This window comes from Radiomyces spectabilis (assembly GCF_025331425.1).
Source record: "Radiomyces spectabilis strain NRRL 2753 chromosome Unknown BYT42scaffold_3, whole genome shotgun sequence".
NCBI classification, from domain to species: Eukaryota; Fungi; Mucoromycota; class Mucoromycetes; order Mucorales; family Radiomycetaceae; genus Radiomyces; species Radiomyces spectabilis.
In genome coordinates, this window is record NW_026251928.1 from 945,863 (window position 1) to 968,108 (window position 22,246).

Consider the following 22,246-nt stretch of genomic DNA (forward strand, 5'->3'; position numbering starts at 1 on the left):
GTTGGTTGCTGGAAATTGAAATGGTATACGCATAACCACAAGTGATCAATGTATCATATCGGTGATATAACTCATATCCACAGCTCCTTTTCCTGCTGGTTGCTGGAAATTGAAGTATCATATCGCTGATGTACTCATATTCACGTCTAGCATTTTCCTACTGGAAAGACGACCTAAAACAAAACATCCCCAATAATAGACATAGACTCCTTCAGTGTTGCAGCTCCGTGCTCGTTGACCTTTCCGAAACCGTGGCTTAGGCGAATATCCATTTTCCTATTGGTTCATGTGCGTACCGTATAACGTAACATCTGTTTTACGATTGCTCAATGCAACCATAAAAACACCATTGCAATGTAGGGGCGGGGTTGCAAAAAGCCCTTGATTGCTCCTTGTATTCGGATACAATTCTTTGTTTGCTTCACGTGTTTTGTTGAACACTAATCCTTCTTTCGATTGTGCGTTGCCACACGTATTTCGGGCTTCCTTATTTAAACGTAGACATAACAGAAGCTTACATTTTTGTCGCGTATTCACTCCTTTTTTTTTTTTGGTTTGTTGCTTGCATTGCAGCGGGCGTCTTGAAGGTTTTCATGGGGATCCTATCGATCTAACGCTGCTGCCATATACCCGCTCACCACTTGTGATTCTTATTTTTCTTCTCATGTCTGACTTCATACAAATTAGCCTTGCCTTTTTTTTTTCCAAAGTGGATGTGCTGAGATTGTCGAAAAACAAAAGTTTTGGAAAGCTTTTCATTAATTGAATACTAAAGGATACACACCTACAAGACAATGCGAAGAAAGCAGGCAACATTAGACATGTTTTTAGATACAATAAAATATGCTAACCCCGGATTTTTTAATAGACAGTATATTTTGACAAGTGAAAAAAAAAAGCGAGATTTGGAAATTCTTCAGTGCTTAGGAGCAGATCGTCCTTGATCCGGAGGGAACAAAGAAATCGGGGTTTGGAAAAATTCGGATGGAAAAAGCGGGGGTAATGTATACAATACAAGTAAAAAAGCGTAATATGCGTTTTCATTGTGTATGTCCATACGCTTTAATAATCCAATAGTTTTTTCACAAGAATCGACATTATTCTTCTTTTCGTCTCTTAATTTTTTCCGTATGGTTTCCTCGTCCAGAAATCCATTGCCTGACATTGACGAAAGTGATAGTACATCTGTAAGTGGAAGTGAAGGAGAGTCCATAGCATCTGCCAGTGGAGAAGAGGAACACGAACAGAGGCTTTTGTCTTTATATCAAACTCGATCCTACAAAGAGTTGATCTTACTCAAAAAGAGATGGAAGTTGTCAAAGCAGAAACAAGAAGAAGAACGGCTCAAATGTATGATAATACGCAATAGTAAAAGAACCTGAGCTAATTATCATATCTATAGCTGTCATTTGTACCAAATGTGGTCTCCAGGGCCATAAAGACGGTAGATCCAAACTGTGCCCGGAGAACGCCAGAAACAAAAAGGGGAATGGTAAGATGAACAACTCATTAGCTGCATTCCTAGACCGCTAAACGTTAGAAATCCATCCTATAGAGAGCAAAAAGAGAAAGGGCAAACAAACGGCCGAAGAAAAAAGTAAAAAACAAGAGGCAAAGCGCCAGCGACTTAGTAAAACCAAGTGGTCAGGAACCCGAAAATGCAGATCATGCGCAAAGTTCCGACCAGAATTCCTTGCGCAAAACCCGCATGGCTCAAATAGTTCAAACCTCTGTCCGGACCACAAGCCTTCAAAAAAACAAATCATAGAAGCACAATACGGTGGAAAGGCAGAAACGTTTATCCGCAAAACGAAGCTCACAATGATCTTGAAGAGTGAACATAGGCAAGTCTTGAATGTCATTCACCAAGTCGTCGACTTCAACCGCACTGTGGTCATCAAGGCGTCGCTTTTTGTCATATACTATTTGCAAAGAAAGCTCGCGTCGCATCAAGTTTTGTCACCTGTCATTTTCCAGCAAGTTTTTTTCTACTCAGTTTTTCAGTTGCTACTGACCGGAGACATTTCGTCCAAGAATGAACACCTTCCTAAGGAAGAGTTGAAAGAACATACGAAGAATACATCACGCTCCTCCCCACCGGGAAGTAGGTCACATTTCCCGGTGGCTCAATGGCAGTGAGCATGCTCGCCATCACGGTTCGAAACAACATTGTTAAAAATTTGAACAACGCTACACTGCATTTTTGTCATTTCGATTTCATGAAGCATTTCCGGTAAGCATTAAAAGCAGGATGATAAGAAACAAGTGCTCATATTTTCTTAACAATAGACCCTTGACGAAAAAGCAATACAAAGCTTTAGCTACCTTCACGTACAACAGATTTGCAAGTTCATCCAGCGTCCATCTCAGCAAGTCGCTAAACATACCAACCGACCTGGAAGAGAATATTACGTCTTTGATCTCGCAGCTATCCTCGGAAATGAAAGAACTGCTACCTGCGTACAAGAATAATCTGACGATGGCAAGCGTTGTAAAAGAGCCACATCATTTCCTTTCAATCCTGCACAATACGAATCAGTACCTTCAACGTTACAATGACGAACAAATGCGCCTAGCGAACGAAGTGCAAACAGAAGCCACCACTGGGTACATCATTTCATTACTCAAGCAATTAGACGCTTATAAGGTGTTGGGGAAACGACGTCGTTCTCGCGTTCATCGCAATGTTTTGAAAAGAATCAATGGAGATGCTCCAATGACCATAGACCCCGCCTGGAATTTGAACGACGAAGTTCGAACACAAATTGCAGAAATTATCACACACCCCTATACGAAACGGCAGCATCATCAGCAACTTTTCGTCAGATCTAGAAGATCTGGGGACCTTTGGCTATACACGCTTTTGCATAAAGAGCAAATACACAACTACCAGTATTCTGGAGCCTAGCCCGGACGAGGAGACGTCCACAATGGATGCATTCCAACAACAGTGGCCTGAACCGCACTATTTGTGAATACTACCGCGTATACCTCGAATGATGAAATGCCATCAGGTAAAACGCCTGTTCCCCGTTACACCGTCTTAGACGACCCAGTATTGTATCCGCTGCTACTATGCATCAGAGTCGTTGACGACCGCCGCATGGTTATTATCCGGCGAATCCAGCACCAGAATGGAATCCCCGAGGCTGCTTGGAAATTTTTGACCAGACAACACAAACACATACACACACACACACATACACATATTTCGAAATCTTCCAAATTTTCCATTCGCTTTCTCAATCGACGCACATTTTCTTCATTATACTCTTCGACGAAGAGCGCACAAAGTGCTTGATCGCGTGTCTTCATTGGATTTGGAGAAAAGAAAGAAAGGGGCGACTGCGGACAAGGGTGACAAAAAGGTGTCCAGCCCGATCGACGCCGTGACTACGTAATGATGAAAGTGAGAGGACATCGTTGGCAGGGTAAGTAAAAAAGGGCAGATTTTTATGCACCCAATGAGTATAGTTTTATGACATGCGCTCGAAAGTTAAACGCTTGCTAGTCCATCACTTTCTTTATTCCTCACATCTACTGATTACTTAGCTCTCTCTTTCTATTGTCAACACGCAACTACTTTTTTTACCTATCATTCTCTGGTTATCTCAATTTCCTAGCTTGCATTTTCGTTCAATCTCGGTCACGGGTTAAGCCCTGCTCATCAGTGCCATGGCGAACGCTGCGCGAGAACGACAGTTCAGAACCTTCAATGTTGCCGATCTTAAAACCTTGTGACCCGAAAAATAAAGTTGTCGAATATTTTAATGAAAACAAGAATATAAGATTCACAGAGTAACCATAAAAGCTGACATGATACATAAACAGTATTGATTTATTTCAATGGAATAGCAACACTTTCGACCGTGTGCATAATACGCCTTGCTGAAACGCGACGTAGTAACTTAGCTTCAATGCATCTGCTGCGTTGGATGGAACATACCATATTATTTTCTTTTCCACCCGTGCATACGGATCGATTCTGGATGAACTGCCTCGTCTCTTTTGAGCAGCTTATGCCCCGAAGCTAGGTATTTGGTACATACACAACCATACCTGCAATCCGAACGATAATTTTAAACTGATATTTCCCGCTTCCTTAGACCAATTTCGTAGAATACCTTTAAAAAATTTGTTTATCTCAATACTCAAGGTTAGCTTCTTGTCTCGCTCTTCTTTAGTGACACAGTTGTTCATTGTATATATAGAATATGCATATCCGCGATTACGTCAGCTGCACCATAGTACTGTATGACAGAACCACATGCGTCAAATCTCTGTTCAATAAGTTGGTCTTTGTCTGATTAACGTCACCGTCATCTTTTAAGCGATAAACGTTTCAGATGTTACTGTACACTTGTCATCAAATCACACAAGTTTATGCTTCGCGTTGAGGCATGCTTCGAGACATATAGTGAACACCATAATGTCACTTTGCCACCGTCAGCGAAAACCCTTGGTAATATCTTTCGACCGAGAATATGATGTGTTAACAAGACCAAAATTTTTTGTTTCAGCAGAAAAAAAGCTGTTGAAGCCATCCAGAAACATGAACCGTTCAGCGAAGATAATATTGAAATACCTTACCGGGCAACTGGCAAGAAAGACAATCATTTCCTAAGTATGATAATGCATAGCACGGATGTAAAATAATATAACCTTCCTTTGTTATAGCGAATTGCTGCTAAAGGATAATGAACAAATTGATGACTTTGAAAGCGACACGGTTGAAGCCCTTGCAGGGACATCTGAGACTGCCGCACTGGTTCGAATCTTTGCGTGGTTACTTCAGTTAAGTTTTATAACGGACGGTCATGGTCAAAGCTGCCTGTCGCATCTCACCAGTATGCATCAAAAATTATAAGCCATCTATAATGTTATTGACATTGAATTCCCATTGAGTGAGAACTGCTTTTATTGCTTCTTTCAGCATGCGTACGCTGAAAGACAGGTCGTGCCCAGCGAAATGAAGGTGAGCAACAGATCGCCGACTTTTTTTTATTTTTTATTTTTGACAATGTATTTAACTCCGATATAGAGAATGAGAAGGGGCCGCTGTGAGATCGAGGCGAGATAACGGTTCATTGGATTACGAGATTTTCAAAAAGTTAATAGCACTTTGAAGAAAGAACCGACCGGAATTGGCGCCAATGCAAGGATCATTGCATAGCTCCGGTACCTATCTATCCGTTGGCATACATCAAGATGTTTGACTTTATGAGTATCCGCATCGATAGGGTTACGATCTGTAGTAACGGTGGTGGATTTGAATGAGTCTCCACATATGCCTGAGCAACAAGATTAGACGCGGTTCTCAGTACCGAATGGAACATTTCAGGAAGTAAATCTTAAATTGGGCAAAGAAAGTAAGTGTCTTCATTTAAATTCGCATCCTTCGAAATACAAACGAAGTACATGTTCCATTATGGTCAACAGATCGAGCTCATCAGTAGAAGTTCTGTCAGCATTCAGGATGTCTATGACCGACTGGGCGAAACGGCGCTAAATGTGGTACGGGTGCTGAATTCCGAAATCATTTTGCAAACTTTAGCAAAGTGTCCACAACAGGTAAGTCGCATACTATCAGATCGATTCTCAGGATTCACAACTTAACTTCGAGCATAAGTATTCAATCAGTCCTATTGTCACCGGGATAAACGTGCTTTGCTCGAAAGACAACGGCAGATAACCATGCACAAAATAGCTGACAGCTTGTTAGGATTCAGCAGAAAGGAATTTGCAAGTGAGTTTCGTATATCGTACATAGACGTGATAGCGGCTCATTTTATGTATGAAAATCACTGCGGGTTTACAAGCAGCGTAAACGATCTCGCAAACAAAGAGGCCGGGGAACCCGTCGCGAGCAGAAGAGGACCGAGGCGACCGCAGTTGCATTTTGGCGACACCGATCTGCATTCATTGAGAGGCAATCCACAACTCCCATCAAGGTGTGACAGAAGAGAGGCAACATAAACCATACGAGGGCATACCTTGTGATGAACGGATGGAAATTCCGGCAAATCTTGGTCCAAAAATCGCTTGTGCTATACGTGGATGAATACCATACCAGCAAGTTCTGCAGCGCTTGCGACACCACGGCGACCGAAGTGCGCGACAAGAGCCTGTTGTTCTGCAAGCGCAAGTAAGTTTTCAAGAGCGTGGATAATATCTGCATTCACGTTTTCACAATTGTATCTACTGTAGAAAAAGGAATAACGAGTGCGAGAAGTTGACAAGAGACTGAGATAGAGATGTCTTGACGAAAACAAGAACATCATTGGATACAGCTCTGAATGTGGAGAGAGACGCCCGGGTAAGCAGCATTATCCATTGCTTCAGCGTACGTATCTGACCATGAACTTTGGGTCAAGGGTGCCTGAGCATTGTGTCGTGTTTAGCAATCTATGGAGCAGGCGGTTAAAGCAACAAATCACAGTAAGCAAATCATGTGAGAGACATCCTTTTTATTCTCGACAGAGTTGAATGTCGAAGTAGAAAAAAAAGGACACTGTAAATCTAAGGTCTAGGTATCGATGCAAAGCTTGTCTTCTATACTAAATTGATTTTTGGTGGTATGACCCGGGATAGAATAAAGTGTGTTTTCCATAGTATTCGGCCAATAATCGAGAATAACTAATTTTTTCATAAAAAGAATGAATGGAAAGAATAAGTGAGGCATATTAGCAATTATAGGCTACGTGTGCAATATGGATATGAGTTGATTCACATCAGACAAATCGGACATGTACACTTTTTCCGAGCACCCATCGGAGAACATATTGCGCATTTCCTGATAAATCTCTGGCGCAAGCAAGAAAAAATATTTTGCCAGTTTCCAATTTTTGGTTTGCGCAGAAGAGAATCTTGGGCATAGGAGGATGCGCAGACTTCATTAATGGGTTTTCTATTCAAGCAAATCATCGAACGTAGCAACAGAATACTTGCAGAAGCCCTGAATATCGCCACTAAGAACTTGATTGCGAACTACTTGTATTCTTGTGACCAATGTTTCGTCTTCAAGGAATGAGTCTGCTTCCTTGACATGCGCAAAATATAAAATTGAAGATACGCAGAACTTATTACAGTCATCGCGCAGAGTCAATCTCTAGCAACACACAAATTGATTTTTTGGACTTTGCGCCAAATATTACTCCCGCATATGCGCAAAACATTTCCGGAAAAAGTGTACATCACTTTGGTGTGACATACAGTATGGATATGATCCAACTGGTGAGGTGCTTACGAGACCGTTGGTAATCGTTTTTCCTTTTAGGTCTGGAGTTTGTGATTAACCATGGATAACTGAGTGACATGGAGTGATAAATTGCGGTCAACAGATAAGAATGATATAATGATATGTACACACAAATACGATATTTGCATTCGCCCATACTATCTTGTTATCCACCTTTTCTTGTCCTTGTTTGCTTCTTCTCTAGTTTCTTATCTTATTCTTGTTAAGCTCTCAACATCACACCCTGTTGTCTAGTCGTACTGAGAGTCTCGTAGTTTGTGCATAACAGTGCTATATCACAACTGCATTGACCGCGTTGACAGGGGTCGTAACTCATTTACCGAGAGGAATTATCACTATCATCATAATATTGTAAAATGTCAAAAGAATTAAATATTATATCTAAAAACACAAAATTTTAATAGTTTTTAAAATAAAATATAAAAATTTAAAATAATATATTACTGTATTATTAAATTGTTAATTGTATCACGAATTAAAAAAGAAGTTAGTAGAGTCATCTGATGTGGGTAGCATAAATGCAGTGTTGCTACTTGTCTATGGGTGGGGTATCATGATGTTGTGAGGTCGTCAACATTCATGATACGTTTTGGGGGTAGTGGCTGTTCCTCTGAGTAAGTGGGATTTTGAGTTACCTACGCGGTCAACTTGGTCATCGTGGTCAACGTGGTTATCATGGTCATTGATTTTGCTCAGAAAGTGGGATTCGAGTTATCAACGCGGTCAACGTGGTCATTAATTTTTCTCAGCAAAATCAATGATCAGATGACCACGTTGACCAGATTGGTGACTCAAAGTCCATTTACTGAGCGAAATTAATGACCACGATGACCACGATGACCACATTGACCGCGTTGCTAACTCAAATCCCACTTTCTGCGCAAAATCAATGACCACGATGACCACGTTGACCACGTCGGTAACTCAAATCCCACTTTCTGCGCAAAATCAATAACCACGATGACCACGTTGACCACGTCGGTAACTCAAATCCCACTTTCTGCGCAAAATCAATGACCACGTTGACCACGTCGGTAACTCAAATCCCACTTTCTGCGCAAAATCAATGACCACGATGACCACGTTGACCACGTCGGTAACTCAAATCCCACTTTCTGCGCAAAATCAATGACCACGTTGACCACGATGACCACGATGACCACGTTGACCGGGTTGGCCGGGTTGACCGCGTTGACCGCGTTGGTAACTCAAAATCCCATTTACCTAGTAAAATCTGTGACCATGGAGACCAAGTTGAGCCGGGTTGACCGGGTTGGTAACTCAAACCTCACTTACTGAGCAAAATCAATGACCACGATGACCGTGATGACCGCGTAGACCGCGTTGAACAGTTTGGTAACTCAAATCTCACTTACTGAGCTAAATCATAACCACGCCATTGTATGTAGGAAACTATCATCATATTATATGTAAGCGCAGCAGATCAACCACGTTGCTTTGGTGGAAAGTCAGGTTCGGATCCTGGTACAAACAGAAACGTGAATGTGACAGTGCTTCTTGTTCCAATCTGATATGGTAGAAAGGAGTTGTTTTATTTCGACATTGCCTTCATCAGTCATGGTTGAACGAATTAAACTTCTAGTGTAGCTTGTGAACTTAGTGACTGTGGTGCTTGGTAGTCTATGAAGCAGGTGATTACTGTAGTGGTACAAAGTGAAACAAATCCGTGAGACGCCTTTTATTCTCGAGTCAGTTGGTACCAAAAGTAGGGAAAAGGATAAGCTCAAAGAGTGGATATATTGATACAAGGTATGCCTTTTATAGTGGCTGAGGATTTGTAGATGTGGTATGATCTGTGACAGAATAAAGTGTGTTTTCCATGATGCTTAGTCAATGATCATATTTTCCATACTGCTTAGTTAATGATTATTTTCATGTAAAGAGTGAATGGAAAGATAGATGACGAATAAACAATAATAGGCTGTCCGTGCCGTATAAAAACCCTTTCTTTGCCCAGACTGCCAAAAGGATACATGAAAAACAACATCCTTATACAGTAGGTTTGGATATGAGGTTGACACACTAAGAGAAAATGAGAAATGATCGGATATATAGATCCGATGTGTTTGACGTGACATAATAGTTTGATCCGATTGGTATGGTGATTACGAGATCGTTGGTAATTGTTTTCTCCTCTGGATTCGGAGATTTGGATTAATCACGGATGACTAAGTGGCGTGACGGAGTGGTATCATACGGATGAGAAGTAAGGATGGTATAATGATCTGTGCAAATACGACAATAACCGAAGCATACGGTTATATAAAGCATGAAGACTGGTAAGTATCAAAGCGAGCTCGTATTATGTGTTATTCCTTGTAATAAGCCACATATCAGCTACATATCAATATTCACCTTCGATAGGAATGACTGCTCCTGCTACAGGATGATAGCTGATGCCGTAATCAAATTTTGGAGTGTTTTGCACCATACAGTACATTATCAGGAATCCCAAAAGGCAATTCATAATCGAGTATTCCTTGAATCGAGTGGTGGCTGTAGAAAGTGTGTTTAGCTATTGTTAATTATTGGTGTTCCTAAAAAGAGGAAAGGATCTACCCTCGATGGGCTTCACACAATGGGGTTGGTCTGGGGTGGGAAAGGGCGAGAAAACATGTGAGTAGATAAGAGATTTTAGAAGCTTTGCGAAACACAAGTGGATTGACAAGGTAAATTTACAAGGATGAAAGGCTAAAACAAGAACAACACAACAAGGGGAATCTAATCTCGAATATGTCAACCAGCCAAAAAGAGATATTCGCCTGATATCGCTTGATAATGTACGTCTATCGACGCTTTACTGGGAACTTGTAAGTGTCATGATCGGGGATTGAGAAGATGAGGGTACTTATTTCCTTCTGCCTATTTCATTTTCACGATACCGTTTGTTAATGCTGCGTGAAATACGGTATCCAATCAAGATCGTCGTATCCCCAATGTACACTCCAATAACCCTCGCTTTTCGCCACCTTCTCGAACGAAACTAGCTGCACAGCGCGTCCCCCGTATGTGTTTCTTTATCAAGAACCTATTGGTATTTACCGTCAGTTGTTCCCGAAGTCAAATACACAAAAAAAAAAAAAAAAAACGGCTTACGAATGGTACAAATCAGGGCTGCAGACCGATACAATATGATAGACTTCGCCGCCAGCGCGCGGGTGATGAGATTGTTGATCATGGCCTGGTACAAGTTGCAGCCTCTTCGATGTTTCCATCAGCGACATATTTTCTCGCATAACCAATGACTTCAATATCTTCCATTTTCACTTGTTTGATGGCTACTTCGAAATCTTGCAAAGTAAATCACATAGATCAACTAGAAAGAATAGTTTTACTATATCTTTCATTATATAAATGATAAATCGACTTACCATGATACTCTTTTTCCATGAATGCAGATTTCGGTAACGGACGAACGAATCATCTTGTCCAACTTGATTTTCTTTGGCTGGACTTTTCCTTGGAGGAAGTGTACTTTTTCGACTAGAACACCATTTTGAAAAGCGGTAGGTGACTTGTCATTCGAACATTTGGTGTGTGATAACACTTCGTGGAAGATTTGCTTGGTAGTCATTTTTCTAGCCTCATAAAGTGATGCATTCAATGGATCGTGGGGAAGGTACACCTGGTTCAGGAAACGCACTACTTGCGCTTGTGAAGCTAATAATAAGATGCTACAATCAGTATTAAGGAAGATCAATTTTCGTTGGTACCCAATTTTGACTTACCCAATTGGTAAGTGGTGTCTCTATTCCATCGCTATCATACTCGGAAGCGTTGTCAGCTTCGATATACTTGTGATAGTTCATTGTTCCGCAAAAAGTTTTCTGTGTGGCAGCAAGACAAGACAGGTCTCGTTCTATCGTTCTCGTAACAGGACTTCGAAATCTTTCAATTCCTCGATTCGCTTTCATAATAAGCGCAGTTTTTTAAATGACGCTTTTCATTGGTGCACTTAGCTTCCCTTTCATGTTGCCGGAAAAGGAGGGTAAAAGCACATTTTCTTCAGCGTAATCCGCCACGAACAAGGTGCAAAGAGCTTGATCCAGCGTCTTCATTGGGTCTGGAGAAATGGAGAAAAGGCGCACGATAACAAAAGACCGATCGACGCGGTGGTCCATTATAAAGCGGACGTCATCCGTAATGATGGGGCATTAAAACGGACACCTCGAACCCGGAAATTGGAAGCGCCCACCATAATAATGAGACATGTTCCCTGGAATAGCGAAACGCGCATCTCGTCGGGAAGTTGGACGCCGTCCACAATATGGGATGCCGTAATAACTTCATCGCCTGCGGTAGAGGTGTGCCTCTTCATGGCTTTTATAGTAATCACGAAACAGTGGACCGGGCTTGAGGAAACCTTTCTGGAGAAACTTACAATGGCAGCAGGCTTCTTGGTTCTCGAATAAAAGAAACCCGACAATTTTGCGGAAGCTTGAAGACGGCAGGACATCCGGATGCAAAGTCGTCAACAGGGCGGACGACTTAGCTGGTAATGGCATTGACCGCGTGGGAAATGGACATAGTATTTATAGAAACGAGACAGGCAGCAGCAATGGTATCAGCTGTATAGAAATACACACAATTACATCTTAAGTTGAAGAGTTAAAGGAGAGGGAAGAAATATTCATTCAGCAGCGGCACGGTGTTTGCGAAAAAAATTGAGTGCTTTTAGGCAATCAATGTCAAAGCCCAATCAGAATCGATTATCGTAGGCCAATTAAATTTGAAGTTGTTAGCCAATCAAACATCAAGATGAGTACCGTATTTTATTTGAAAGATGGTTGATGAGAACGGCGGCTCTTAGCCCATAGAATACATTGTCGATCAGAAGATTTGTTGTTGAGACAATTGCTACTCACACTGTTACCTGAAAAATAAGGAACTGTAACAGGCCAATACGTTAGTTTCTTAACGACTCAACGAGAAATATCGGCATGGATAATACACCTATTCACGCATGGAAACATAAAGAAGCATATCGTGTATTAAGGATATGAATAGAAATTTTTCGCGGAGCAATTATCATACCACAAGTATGTTGAAGCAGACAACGCTTCCGAGTATGACAGTGACGAGGTAGACGACACCACTTATCAATTGGGTAAGTCAAAATTGGGTGCCAACGAAAAATTGATCTTCATATAACACTTTATTACTAGCCTCACAAACGCAAATGGTGCGTTTCCTGAACGAGGTATACCGTCCCCACGATCCACTGAACGCACCACTTTATGAGGCTAGAAAGATGACCACCACGCAAATATTCCATGAAGCGTTATCATACACTAAATGTTTGGATGAAAAGTGACCAACGGCATTTTCAAAATGGTGTTCCAGTCAAAAAGTGCACTTCCTGCAAGCTGAAGATCGGTCAAAGAGAATCAAGTTGGACAATAAATCGTGCGCCCGCTATCGATATCTTTAATAAAGTATCATGGTAAGTCGATTATCACCTATAGAATGAAATAAATACTAAAACATTCTTCCTAGCTGATCTTTGTGATGCCATCGTGAACAACCTGACGAGATTTCAGGTGGTGATCAGACAACTGAATGGAAGGCACTGAAGTCATCGGTTATGCCCGAAAAATCTGTCGGTGATGCAAGTAGCGTAACTTGTACAGACCATGACAAATGCTCTCTTCATCCGATCTCTGGCCGACAAAGTTCTATGTGTCGGTCTGCAGCGATGCCTCCACACTGTTGGCAAGTCAAGACTTGCAGAACGCAGAAGAATCGACCCAGGACACCTCTATGTATCTCTCCAATGGATTGATGAGCAGGTGCAGCGCAAGCTCACTTGGGTCAAGATCAAAGACATGCTTCGGTTAGATGGCGGCACTTTCACCAAGGTATATTATGGGTAACACTGCGAAAATTAAAAAAAAAAAAAAATTAAACATGACGTCTCACTGATGGGATTTTTGCGTGCATGTAGTGTTGGCCCTTTTTTTACCGTTATTAAGCATGATCGTCTCAGAATCTGCGTATTCTGGAAAGAATACGCTGCTCAAAAAGTGCGTGACTTAGTAGAAGGATGGAAGATAAAACAAGCACAAAACAGCTAATAAAGTTCAATTTAGATCTTCTTGAATATGCTAAATCAGCCGAAAAGGACATTTGCCTGGTGTCGCTTGATTTCGCGGGATATCAACGTCTCGAGCGGAAGTCCAGAGATGGATTGTGTAAGAGAAACTTTATTGACTTGATGTTCTGTTCACATTATTTACTATTTAGTAGGGAAAACCCATGTATCCGGAAATTGTGTGTCGATAACTTCATGATCAAGAAGGGAAATACACATTTTCGACCGAGCTGAGCTGTTGGCGGACTCGAGTATTTGTCAACGTTTCGATTGTAGAAAACAATCCTATCCAAATAAAGCCATCCTATCCACCTTCAATTCGAGTTTGTTTCCTTCTAAGTATTTTATTGTTGCCTCATTATCCCTGCGATGTTCCCCCATCTTTTCTAGCTGCAAGGAAAAAGAACATGGGAAAACTCATCATCGTGAGACAGTTTCCTTTTTTTGCACATCTAATTTTTATTTTCTTTGTTCGGTCGGCTTTGAACGAGTTTGCCAATGTGTGCATTGAGCAAAAAACATTCACCTTTCCAAAAAAAAAAAAAGTCATGACGTCAATAATGGTGACGCAAACAAAAATTGAACGTCCGCCCAAAATTCTACTACAACAAAAAAATCCTGTATATTTTTACTGCGAGACGTTCGACGAGACGAGATCTTCTTTGACCAATTCTGTTTGATCTTTGCTGATCTCAGAATAACTTATCTTCTTCAATACAGTCCATTGACGATCCATTCCCTTGTAAAAACAAAAACATAGAAAAAAAACTTTGTCAAAAAATATACATACACATATCATTGTTCAGCAACCCCTCTACATACACTCATTGGTGTACGTCAGCAACCACAAGCAACTCTCAGGCTTCCATTGAACGTATTCTCCATCGTACAATATGAGCGGACACCCATTTGCATATTCATCTGCACCCTTACGCCGCGTTGAAGCAGTGCAATTCGGCATCTTGTCGCCCGATGAGATTGTATGTTTTTTTCTTTTTTATACAACTTGTTCATTTTTGTTTTTTTTCTTGGAACGTTTTTCATCGTTCTAAACATGACTGTATCTTTGTTTACAGAAAGCCATGTCTGTGGCCAAGATCGAATATCCGGAAATCTATGAGGAAGGGACGCAGACTCCACGAATGGGCGGCTTGCTAGATCCTCGTCTGGGTACCATTGACCGTAACTACAAATGCCAAACCTGTGGTGAAGGCATGGCGGAATGTCCTGGTCATTTTGGTCACATTGAACTTGCTAAGCCTGTTTATCATATTGGTAACGCATTTTGCTTGTTAATCTCACACGTTTCGATGGTCTCATTAACCGATCTCTCTCCATCATGGGCATTCTAGGTTTCCTCATCAAAGTCAAAAAGATTCTTGAATGTGTTTGCTTTCACTGTTCAAAATTGAAAGTGGATGATGTAAGTAGGGTTGCGTTGGTATCGCAACCGTCTTACTAATCATCTGTCCTTTTTTTTTTGTACCGCAGTCGAATCCTCGATTTCATCGAGCACGAAGAATGAAGGATCCCAAAGCTCGATTAAAAGCCGTATGGGAACTTGCCAAGGCCAAGATGACCTGCGAAGGAGGTGATGACGCTGATGGTGGTTTTGACGACAAGGAAGACCTTGATGGCAAACGAAAGCACGCTCACGGTGGATGTGGATACAAACAGCCTACCATTCGTAAAGATGGCTTGAAGCTTTATGCTCAATTCCGTTCCGGTGGAGGTGATGTAAGTAACCCCCTCTTCTGATTGCTTTTATGAGAATGCATTGGTTTTCTTTTACTCATTTTGCTTATTACTTGTTACAGGATGGCAATTCCGAAGGGCGAACACAGCTTACGGCCGCCAAAGTACTCCAAATCTTAAAAAACATTTCACAGCAAGATATGACCGATTTGGGTCTTTCTGAAGAATATGCTCGTCCGGAATGGATGATTATGACGGTCTTGGCGGTTCCTCCGCCTCAAGTGCGTCCCAGCATTCAGATGGATGGTACAAGCCGAGGAGAAGACGATTTAACTCATAAATTGTCGGATATTCTCAAAGCCAACGCCAACGTACGACGATGCGAATCCGAAGGTGCTCCTGTCCATGTCGTGCAAGAGTTTGAACAGTTACTACAGGTATGATTTGTTTGTTGCCCACAAGTAGTTGTTTCAAAAAGTGACTCACGTTGGCTGCATCTTTTGATAGTTCCACATTGCTACATACATGGATAACGACATTGCAGGTCAGCCTCAGGCGCTGCAAAAGTCCGGCAGACCTTTGAAGTCCATCCGTGCTCGTTTGAAGGGTAAAGAAGGACGTCTCCGTGGTAATTTGATGGGTAAACGTGTGGATTTCTCTGCACGTACCGTCATTACTGGTGATCCCAACCTTGCCTTGGATCAAGTCGGTGTGCCACGAAGTATTGCGCGCAACTTGACGTATCCCGAAATCGTCACCCCATATAATATTGACAAATTGCAAGCCTTGGTACGCAATGGACCACTGGAACACCCTGGTGCGAAATATGTTGTCCGTGACAATGGCGAACGTATCGATTTGCGTTACCGAAAACGTGCCGGTGAAATTCCTTTGCAATATGGCTACCGCGTCGAGCGACACATCAATGACGATGATGTGGTAATTTTCAACCGACAACCGTCTTTGCATAAAATGTCCATGATGGGTCATCGAATCCGGGTCATGCCTTATTCGACTTTCCGACTAAATCTTTCCGTTACTTCACCCTACAACGCCGATTTCGATGGTGACGAAATGAATTTGCACGTACCGCAGTCGCTGGAAACACGAGCAGAAATCACCGAAATCTGTATGGTGCCAAAGCAGATCGTATCGCCGCAGTCCAACAAACCTGTCATGGGTATTGTGCAAGATACGTTGTGTGGTATTCGAAAATTCACGTTGCGCGATTCCTTCTTGTCGATGGACATGGTGATGAATATCGTCATGTGGGTCCCTGATTGGGATGGTTACATTCCCCCTCCCGCGATCCTGAAACCTATGCCGCTGTGGACGGGTAAACAAATTCTTTCCATGGTGATTCCCAAGGGTATCAATTGTCAGACGTTCCACTCGACACACCCCGATGGCGAATCTACCTACATTTCGCCTGGTGATACGCGCGTGATTATCGAAAACGGCGAGCTGATTTGCGGTATTGTGTGTAAAAAGACTGTCGGTACCGCCAGTGGTGGTGTGATCCATACTATCGTCAATGAACTCGGACCTGAAGCGGCCAAGAATTTCTTGACCGGTACGCAGCAAGTGGTCAACTACTGGCTATTGCAAAATGGCTTCAGTATCGGTATTGGTGATACCATTGCCGATAAGAGTACCATGGCTACTATTACAAATATCATTGCGCAAGCCAAGCAACGCGTGCAAGAGATTATTATCACTGCTCAGCAAGACAAATTGGAAGTCCAACCTGGTATGACCCTGCGTGAATCGTTCGAAGCCAAGGTCAATCAGACCTTGAACAAGGCTCGTGATGACGCCGGTAAAATGGCCCAGAACAGTTTGAAGGACGACAACAACGTCAAGCAGATGGTCATTGCTGGTTCCAAGGGTTCGTTTATCAATATTTCACAGATGTCGGCCTGTGTCGGTCAACAGAACGTCGAAGGTAAACGAATTCCATACGGCTTCAAGTTCCGTACCTTGCCCCACTTTTCCAAGGATGATCACAGTCCCGAAAGTCGAGGCTTTGTCGAAAACTCGTACTTGAGAGGTCTGACCCCTACCGAATTTTTCTTCCACGCTATGGGTGGTCGTGAAGGTAAATTGTTGGATTGAGCAGTGAAAGATCTTTTTTGGTTCATCTTGTAATTAAACTTGTGATATAGGTTTGATCGATACCGCTGTCAAGACTGCCGAAACCGGTTACATCCAACGTCGTCTTGTCAAGGCTTTGGAAGATGTCATGGTGAAATACGACGGTACTGTTCGTAATTCGCTGGGTGATATTATCCAGTTCTGTTACGGTGAAGACGGCATGGACGGTTGTTCTGTTGAGAAGCAAAAGATCAATTCTTTGAAGGGCACAGAGTCGCAATTTGACACCGCTTACAAGGTCGATCTGACCAGAGATGGCTTCCGAAAGGGCACGCTCAACTTTAATGTTCTCAAAACCATTGAGAACAGCGAAATGGTCCAGAACTACCTTGATCGGGAATACGGACAGCTCAAAGAAGATCGCGAGTTCTTGCGCCACGAATTATTCAAGGAGGGCGAAGACAAATGGCCTTTGCCAGTCAATTTATTGCGTCTTATTACAAATTCTCAACAGATCTTCCACATCGATCCAAGAAAACCTTCGGATGTTCATCCTGTCCAGATCGTCGATGGTATCACTGCATTAGCGAAGCGATTGTTGGTGGTCCGTGGTAACGATAAGATTTCGGCGGAATGTCAAAAGAATGCCACAACCTTGTTTGGTATTTTACTGCGATCGACTTTGGCGACCAAGCGTGTGGTGGAAGAATTCCATTTGACGTCCCAGGCATTTGAATGGTAAGCTTGACTTTTTTTTTCTCTTTCTCTCTCTTTTTGGGACGGGATAAATCAACTTGTACTAGGGTTCTGGGTGAAATCGAATCGCGTTTCCTTACATCCATTGTGGCTCCCGGTGAAATGGTGGGAACGATTGCTGCGCAGTCGATTGGTGAACCCGCCACTCAGATGACGTTGAACACTTTCCATTATGCTGGTGTGTCCAGTAAGAACGTTACGCTTGGTGTGCCTCGTTTGAAGGAAATTATCAACGTTGCCAAGAACATCAAGACGCCTCGCTTGGAAGTTTGGCTTGATGCTGAACGTTCGCGCAATATTGAACTGGCCAAGGAAGTCCAAGTGAACCTTGAACACACGACCTTGCAAAAGGTTACTTCGGCGGCTGAAATCTACTACGATCCCGATCCACGCAGCACTATCATTGAAGAAGATGCGGATTTCGTTGATACCTACTATCAGCTGGAAGATGATAACTCGCCGGTGGTGACACGTGTGTCGCCGTGGTTGCTCCGTATCGAACTGAATCGTGGTATGATGATTGATAAGCGTCTCAATATCACGGAAGTGGTGCAAAAGATATCCGAAGAATTCCGCAACGATCTTCACGTTATTGGCAGTGATGAGAACTCGGAGAAACTCATTATCCGTTGTCGAGTGATGAGCGACGAAAACGAGGACAAAGATATGGACGAAGAAGATACCCGTGCTGAAGAAGACACTTTCCTTCGCAAGCTGGAGGGAAGCATGCTCAGCTCGATCAATTTGCGTGGTATTCCTGGTATCAAGAAGGTGTATATTGTTGAAAGAACACCGACGGTGCTTAGCAGTTCCGGCAAATTTGAGCAAGTCAAGGAGTGGGGTCTCGATACGGACGGTATCAATTTGCAGGAAGTCATGTGTCAGCATGGTGTGGACGAAACCAAGACGTATTCCAACAATACCGTGGAAATCATGGAAGTGCTGGGTGTGGAAGCGACGCGCAAGGCCTTGCTCCGAGAATTACGTAACGTCATTGAATTCGATGGTTCGTATGTTAACTACCGTCATTTGGCATTGCTTTGTGATGTTATGACCAATCGAGGCCATTTGATGGCTATCACACGTCACGGTATCAATCGAGCCGAAACCGGTGCGTTGATGCGTTGTTCCTTTGAAGAGACGGTGGAAATCCTGATGGAAGCCGCAGCCATTGGTGAAATGGATGACTGCAAGGGTGTAGCGGAGAACATTATGTTGGGTCAAATGGCGCCTCTTGGCACAGGTGAATTCGATGTGATGCTCGACGAGGAGATGTTGAAACTGGTGCCCCAAGATAACCGAGCGACCATGCCCAACGGCGTTCCGGGTGATATTCCTGGTTTTGCTACCCCCGGTCCCGGTTACATGACACCGAATTTGGCAACTCCCTACGATACTCGATCGCCTGATTGGGTGGACTTCTCACATCCTTCATCGCCTTCGGAACCCATGTTCTCGCCAATGGGTAATTCGGGTGCTGGTGGTGCTTCTGTAGGCGCTAGTCCATGGCGCGGTGATATGAGCCCTTACGCTCAAAGTCCCGGCTACTCGCCCACTTCCCCGGGTTATTCCCCTTCGAGCCCGTCTTACGCAACCTCGCCTGGTTACTCCCCGGCTTCGCCAAGTTATTCGCCTACGAGCCCATCCTATTCTCCAAGCTCGCCGAACTACAGCCCGACGTCGCCTAGCTACAGTCCCACCAGTCCTAGCTACAGCCCGACGTCGCCAAGCTACAGTCCGACAAGCCCCAGTTACAGTCCTACCAGTCCGAGCTACAGCCCGACTTCACCCAGCTACAGTCCCACTTCGCCAAGTTACAGCCCGACGTCACCAAGCTACAGTCCTACCAGTCCTAGCTACAGTCCCACGTCGCCAAGCTACAGCCCGACTTCGCCCAGTTACAGTCCTACTTCGCCTAGCTACAGTCCCACAAGCCCAAGCTATAGTCCGACGAGCCCCAGTTACAGTCCCACGAGCCCAAGTTACAGTCCGACGTCGCCAAGCTACAGTCCCACCTCACCTAGCTATAGCCCAACTTCGCCGAGTTACAGTCCTACATCGCCAAGCTACAGTCCTACTAGCCCAAGCTACAGTCCAACCTCTCCAAGCTATAGTCCTACCAGTCCGAGCTACAGCCCGACTTCGCCGAGCTACAGTCCTACCAGTCCAAGCTATAGTCCCACGTCGCCCAGCTACAGCCCCACGTCGCCTAGCTACAGCCCGACGTCCCCCAATTATCAATCCAACTCCAAATCACGAAAATAATTTAAAAAAATTAGTCAATTCAACATTTCACTCAAAAAACAATCCAATAGCGTTTAGTTCAACTAGTCCACTGAAAAAAAGAAACAATAAACAATGGGGCAACAAAGAAAAGCATACTACGGTATCTAAAATCACAAAACCAAAAATGTACCCAAAATTCTTTATAGTGTAGTTTGGTGGTTGGATGACGAGCGACAAGAACAAGGAAATAGCTAAAGTCTGCATAAAAAAAATTTTTTTTTAAAAAAAAAAACAAAAAACTTACAACAACATTTAGACGGTATGTGAGAGGCACAATCATATATGTGATGATGTTCTGACCAGGGAATGGTATTCCGATCGAGATCAACACCATAGGCATTCATATTTTTCCTTTACAGGATCACCGAAGAAATAAAATAAAAAGAACGAACTTGCAAGTCACGGCATTCAGGAGATAATGAATATTTTACAGTTTATGGTTCTATTTTTGTTTAAGATGATGATAATTATCTGAGGGCTTTTGTAGATAAAATCTAGAAACCTTCAACACGTTCCTGAATCTTGAGAAGATCAGAGTAGATACCGTACGAAGTAACAGCAGCGCCAGCGCCAGCACCTTGGATGATCAAACCGTTGGGGAAGTATTCAGTGGTGAATTTGATGATGTTATCACTGCCTTGGAGAGAAGCGAAGGGATGGGAAGCAGGGTATCTAGAAAGGGTACACAAGCAACGATAAGTTTTCGACCTTTTTGGCACACCTCCCAAGCTGTTTACTTACTTCATCAATTTGACACCGCTGTTACCACCTTGGACGTCCACCAAACCAACGTAACGCAGGACTTGGCCTTCCTTCTTGGCCTCCTCGTTCATCTTCGCGAAATGATCATCGAATTCGGGAAGCTTGGCCATGAATTCATCAGCAGTGGCAACCGACTGAAGAGGACCAGGAACGATGTTTTCCACGGGCAAAGTGGACAAATCGAGATCGACACCAGCCAAACGACCACAAATAGTGACCTACGCATCGGGATCTCATCAATCATCCATTGCTCCCAATTTTTCTTATCACCATTTTATTTACCTTGCGAGCAACGTCCATACCGTTCAAATCGTCTCTGGGGTCAGGCTCGGTGTAACCGAGTTCCTTGGCAACCTTGACAATCTCGGAGAAGGAACCCTTGGTTTCGCCAGCCAAGGAAGAAAAGTTGTTGAACAGGTAGCTCAAGGTGCCTGAGAAGATACCTTCGATCTTGACAATCTTATCGCCGGTCTTGACGAGGTCAGCAAGGGTGGCGAGAACAGGCAAACCAGCACCGACAGTGGATTCGTGATAAGCAAGAGGGGTCTTGCCGCTACCACCCATGTTAGCAGCCAAGGACTTGATCTCGTTATACAAGGAGAGAGAGCCGGAGAAACCCTTCTTGTTAGGAGTCACGACACTGACGCCGGCCTTGAGCCACGAAGGATAGAGAGCGGCCACAGCATCGGAAGCACTGCAGTCAACAATAACGGCATGATCAGGAGATTCAGACAAGTACTTTGCGAAAACCGCCAAATCGGCATCGACGCCATTAGCAAGGTCCGACTTCCAGTTGGTCAAGTCCAAAGGAGCGTAATCGGTATTGCTCACGGTCATCTTCTTGGAGCTTGTCAAACCGACAACGCTCAAACGCTTGGAGCCATTGGCTTTCAGCTGTGCAAGCAATTCGGAGCCGACAAGACCCACACCAACAATGCCAATGTTAACCATAATGTATAAATGAGTATAAGAGGCAGTTGTGAGTCATTTTCGTTTTTGTTTTTAATGTGTTGCGGTGGCTGAAATTGGACCAACCACGTAAAGTAATCTGCGATTTGCTGATGGTATAACTTTATTTTATCAGTTGCCAACTGTCGCACACGATCGCTGCTCGATCTGCACCTAACTCGTAAAAACATGAAAATACATAAAGCATGCCTTTTTCGAAATGAATCACGTGAGGCTTGACAAGGATGAGAGTGTTCTTCTTGGGTGGTTTATAATAAACTCTCAGCCACCGCTGGTGATCTACTTCACAGGGTTCACATTTTCCAGCTTCTTAA

The 22,246-nt window shown here is 43.3% G+C and overlaps 5 protein-coding genes across 5 annotated transcripts; 3 read left to right on the forward strand and 2 right to left on the reverse strand.

Annotated features, from left to right (window-relative positions):
• Positions 1–1,060: 1,060 nt before the first annotated feature.
• Positions 1,061–2,173, forward strand: BYT42DRAFT_229616 (uncharacterized protein). Its single transcript, XM_051562615.1, has 3 exons — positions 1,061–1,350; positions 1,403–1,492; positions 1,556–2,173. Exons 1-3 carry the CDS (start codon positions 1,131–1,133, stop codon positions 2,137–2,139), a joined length of 894 nt encoding a protein of 297 aa, XP_051426105.1. The 5' UTR covers positions 1,061–1,130; the 3' UTR covers positions 2,140–2,173.
• Positions 2,130–2,975, forward strand: BYT42DRAFT_543624 (uncharacterized protein; the record flags this gene model as incomplete). The annotated part of the gene is made up of 3 exons (XM_051565704.1): positions 2,130–2,233; positions 2,290–2,821; positions 2,874–2,975. The coding sequence occupies 3 exons, from the start codon at positions 2,130–2,132 to the stop codon at positions 2,973–2,975; spliced, it is 738 nt and encodes a 245-aa protein (XP_051426106.1).
• Positions 2,976–10,065: 7,090 nt separating this feature from the next.
• BYT42DRAFT_602855 (uncharacterized protein) lies at positions 10,066–11,735 on the reverse strand (the record flags this gene model as incomplete). The annotated part of the gene is made up of 4 exons (XM_051571061.1): positions 10,066–10,141; positions 10,651–10,939; positions 11,008–11,038; positions 11,661–11,735. The coding sequence occupies 4 exons, from the start codon at positions 11,733–11,735 to the stop codon at positions 10,066–10,068; spliced, it is 471 nt and encodes a 156-aa protein (XP_051426107.1).
• A 2,281-nt stretch (positions 11,736–14,016) lies between these two features.
• On the forward strand, positions 14,017–20,321 carry BYT42DRAFT_528123 (DNA-directed RNA polymerase II subunit RPB1). Its single transcript, XM_051565368.1, has 8 exons — positions 14,017–14,350; positions 14,447–14,645; positions 14,723–14,793; positions 14,862–15,107; positions 15,188–15,502; positions 15,573–17,163; positions 17,231–17,897; positions 17,963–20,321. The coding sequence occupies exons 1-8, from the start codon at positions 14,264–14,266 to the stop codon at positions 20,178–20,180; spliced, it is 5,394 nt and encodes a 1,797-aa protein (XP_051426108.1). The 5' UTR covers positions 14,017–14,263; the 3' UTR covers positions 20,181–20,321.
• Positions 20,322–20,382: 61 nt separating this feature from the next.
• On the reverse strand, positions 20,383–22,076 carry BYT42DRAFT_559619 (homoserine dehydrogenase-domain-containing protein). The gene is made up of 4 exons (XM_051567139.1): positions 22,048–22,076; positions 21,246–21,942; positions 20,943–21,181; positions 20,383–20,873 (listed from the first exon to the last, which is right to left on the reverse strand). The coding sequence occupies exons 2-4, from the start codon at positions 21,912–21,914 to the stop codon at positions 20,696–20,698; spliced, it is 1,086 nt and encodes a 361-aa protein (XP_051426109.1). The 5' UTR covers positions 21,915–21,942; positions 22,048–22,076; the 3' UTR covers positions 20,383–20,695.
• Positions 22,077–22,246: the final 170 nt, after the last annotated feature.

Excerpts from the sequence above, each read along its gene's own strand:
- BYT42DRAFT_229616 (XM_051562615.1), top strand. The coding sequence starts at position 1,131 with ATGGTTTCCTCGTCCAGAAATCCATTGCCTGACATTGACGAAAGTGAT. Across the intron at positions 1,351-1,402 it reads AGAAGAAGAACGGCTCAAAT|CTGTCATTTGTACCAAATGT; the intron begins GTATGATAATAC and ends TCATATCTATAG. Across the intron at positions 1,493-1,555 it reads CAGAAACAAAAAGGGGAATG|AGAGCAAAAAGAGAAAGGGC; the intron begins GTAAGATGAACA and ends TCCATCCTATAG.
- BYT42DRAFT_528123 (XM_051565368.1), top strand. The coding sequence starts at position 14,264 with ATGAGCGGACACCCATTTGCATATTCATCTGCACCCTTACGCCGCGTT. Across the intron at positions 15,503-15,572 it reads AGTTTGAACAGTTACTACAG|TTCCACATTGCTACATACAT; the intron begins GTATGATTTGTT and ends ATCTTTTGATAG. Across the intron at positions 17,898-17,962 it reads ACGTCCCAGGCATTTGAATG|GGTTCTGGGTGAAATCGAAT; the intron begins GTAAGCTTGACT and ends AACTTGTACTAG.
- BYT42DRAFT_559619 (XM_051567139.1), bottom strand. The coding sequence starts at position 21,914 with ATGGTTAACATTGGCATTGTTGGTGTGGGTCTTGTCGGCTCCGAATTG. Across the intron at positions 21,182-21,245 it reads GTATGGACGTTGCTCGCAAG|GTCACTATTTGTGGTCGTTT; the intron begins GTAAATAAAATG and ends CCCGATGCGTAG. Across the intron at positions 20,874-20,942 it reads AGCGGTGTCAAATTGATGAA|ATACCCTGCTTCCCATCCCT; the intron begins GTAAGTAAACAG and ends TACCCTTTCTAG.